Raw genomic sequence first — 1,880 nt, forward strand, 5'->3', positions numbered from 1 at the left:
GTGGAGTTTTATCGCATTGAGGTGGAGATCCTGGATATCAATGACAACCCACCAGAGTTCCCCAGTGATGAGGTTTCCTTGCGGATCTACGAACTGGCATCCCTGGGTGCCCGCTTCCCCATCCAGCCTGCCCAGGACCCTGACGTGGGCACCAACACCTTGCAGACCTATCACCTGAGTGCCAATGAGAACTTCAACCTCAATGTGAAGGCACGCACAGATGGTGGCAAGTTCCCCGAGCTGGTGCTGGAGAGGGCCCTGGACCGGGAGCTCAGAGCTTTCCACCACCTCGTCCTGACTGCTGAAGATGGGGGTTCTCCCCCTCGGTCCAGCAAGATGCGCATCACTATCCAGGTCCTGGATGCCAACGACAACCACCCGGTCTTTGACAGACCATCATATGGAGCACGCTTGGTGGAGAACTCACCGCTGGGCACTCTTGTCGTAAAGTTAAATGCCACCGATGTGGATGAAGGGCCCAATGGAGACATCCGCTACTCCCTCAGCAGCCACAACTCAGCTGCCTTACGTCAGATCTTTGCCATCGATGAGCAAACTGGGGAGATTCGCGTCCAGGGCAACCTGGACTTCGAGGAGGCAACGGTGTATGAGATCGAAGTGGAGGCCAAGGACATGGGATCGCCCACGATGGAGGAACACTGCAGCGTGGTGGTGGAAATCACTGATGTGAACGACAATGCCCCTGAAGTCATCCTTACCTCCTTCTCCAGCTCCCTGAGTGAGGACGCACCCCCGGGCACAGTAGTGGCTGTGATACATGTCAGAGACAGGGACTCTGGTGAGCAGGGCAAGGTCCAGTGTCACGTGTCTCCAGATCTTCCCTTCCAGCTGCGTAAGGACTACGAGCACCAGTACTCGCTGCTAACCAGCACCCGATTGGACCGGGAGTGTGTTGCCTACTACAATGTCACCGTCTCTGCTTCGGACCTGGGCAGTCCGCCGCTCTCTCGCCACACCATCTTGCCAATTGCCCTGGCAGATGTCAATGACAATGCACCCCAGTTTGAGCAAGCATCCTACGAAGTGCTGGTGGCAGAAAACAACCCAGTGGGCAGCGTGTTGGTTACAGTCTCTGCTGCTGACCCTGACTCAGCGCAGAATTCCCGCCTCTCCTACTCCATCCTGCGAGCTGGTGGGACAGATCCAGGCCTGGATCCGACTCGCTACCTCTCCATACATCCCACAAGTGGTCAGGTCTCTGCCAAACTCCCCTTTGACTATGAGCAAACCACCTATCTCCAATTCCATGTGGAGGTCTCTGATGGTGGCTCCCCAGCCCTGAGGAACAGGACGCTGATTCATGTTTTTATTGTGGATCAGAATGACAATGCCCCACAGGTGCATTTCCCCAGGGCCGGGGAGGACTCCGCTACCCAGTTCCGAATCTCCCCCTCCACCACCCCTCCTGCTCTCATCACCAAGGTGATGGCAATAGATGCAGACTCGGGGCGCAATGCCTGGCTCTCCTACCATCTCGTGGAAACCACAGACCCGGGGCTTTTCAGCATAGCCCTGCGCTCCGGTGAGATCCGGATCATGCGGGCCCTGCAGGAGACCGATGCCTCTGCACACGAACTGCTGGTGGTGGTCCGGGATGCTGGGGACCCCCCGCTCTCCACAGCCGTCACGCTGGTGGTGCTGGTGGAGGAGAAGAGCCCAGAGGCTTTGCAGGGCTCCGAGGCTCGGGCCAGCGATGGTGGGGGCTTACCCACCATTACGCTTTATCTCATTGCATCCCTGGTGATCATCTCCACCGTCTCACTGGTGGGACTGGTGGTGCTGGGTGTGCGGTGCCTCCGGCGGGCTCCTGCGCCTGCCAACCCGGTCTGCTGCGTGAAGAGCGTGAACACGCTTCAGCC

At 58.3% G+C, this 1,880-nt stretch overlaps 1 protein-coding gene across 1 annotated transcript; it reads left to right on the forward strand.

The window, feature by feature from the left end:
- Nucleotides 1–3: 3 nt before the first annotated feature.
- Nucleotides 4–1,863, forward strand: LOC104522018 (protocadherin gamma-C5-like; the record flags this gene model as incomplete). Its single annotated transcript, XM_010164185.2, has 1 exon — nt 4–1,863. A coding segment is annotated over one exon (1,860 nt), but the record flags the coding sequence as incomplete, so codon positions are not given.
- Between the last annotated feature and the right edge of the window lie 17 nt (nt 1,864–1,880).

Source organism: Antrostomus carolinensis, unplaced genomic scaffold, assembly GCF_000700745.2.
Source record: "Antrostomus carolinensis isolate BGI_N321 unplaced genomic scaffold, ASM70074v2 Scaffold32473, whole genome shotgun sequence".
NCBI classification, from domain to species: domain Eukaryota; kingdom Metazoa; phylum Chordata; class Aves; order Caprimulgiformes; family Caprimulgidae; genus Antrostomus; species Antrostomus carolinensis.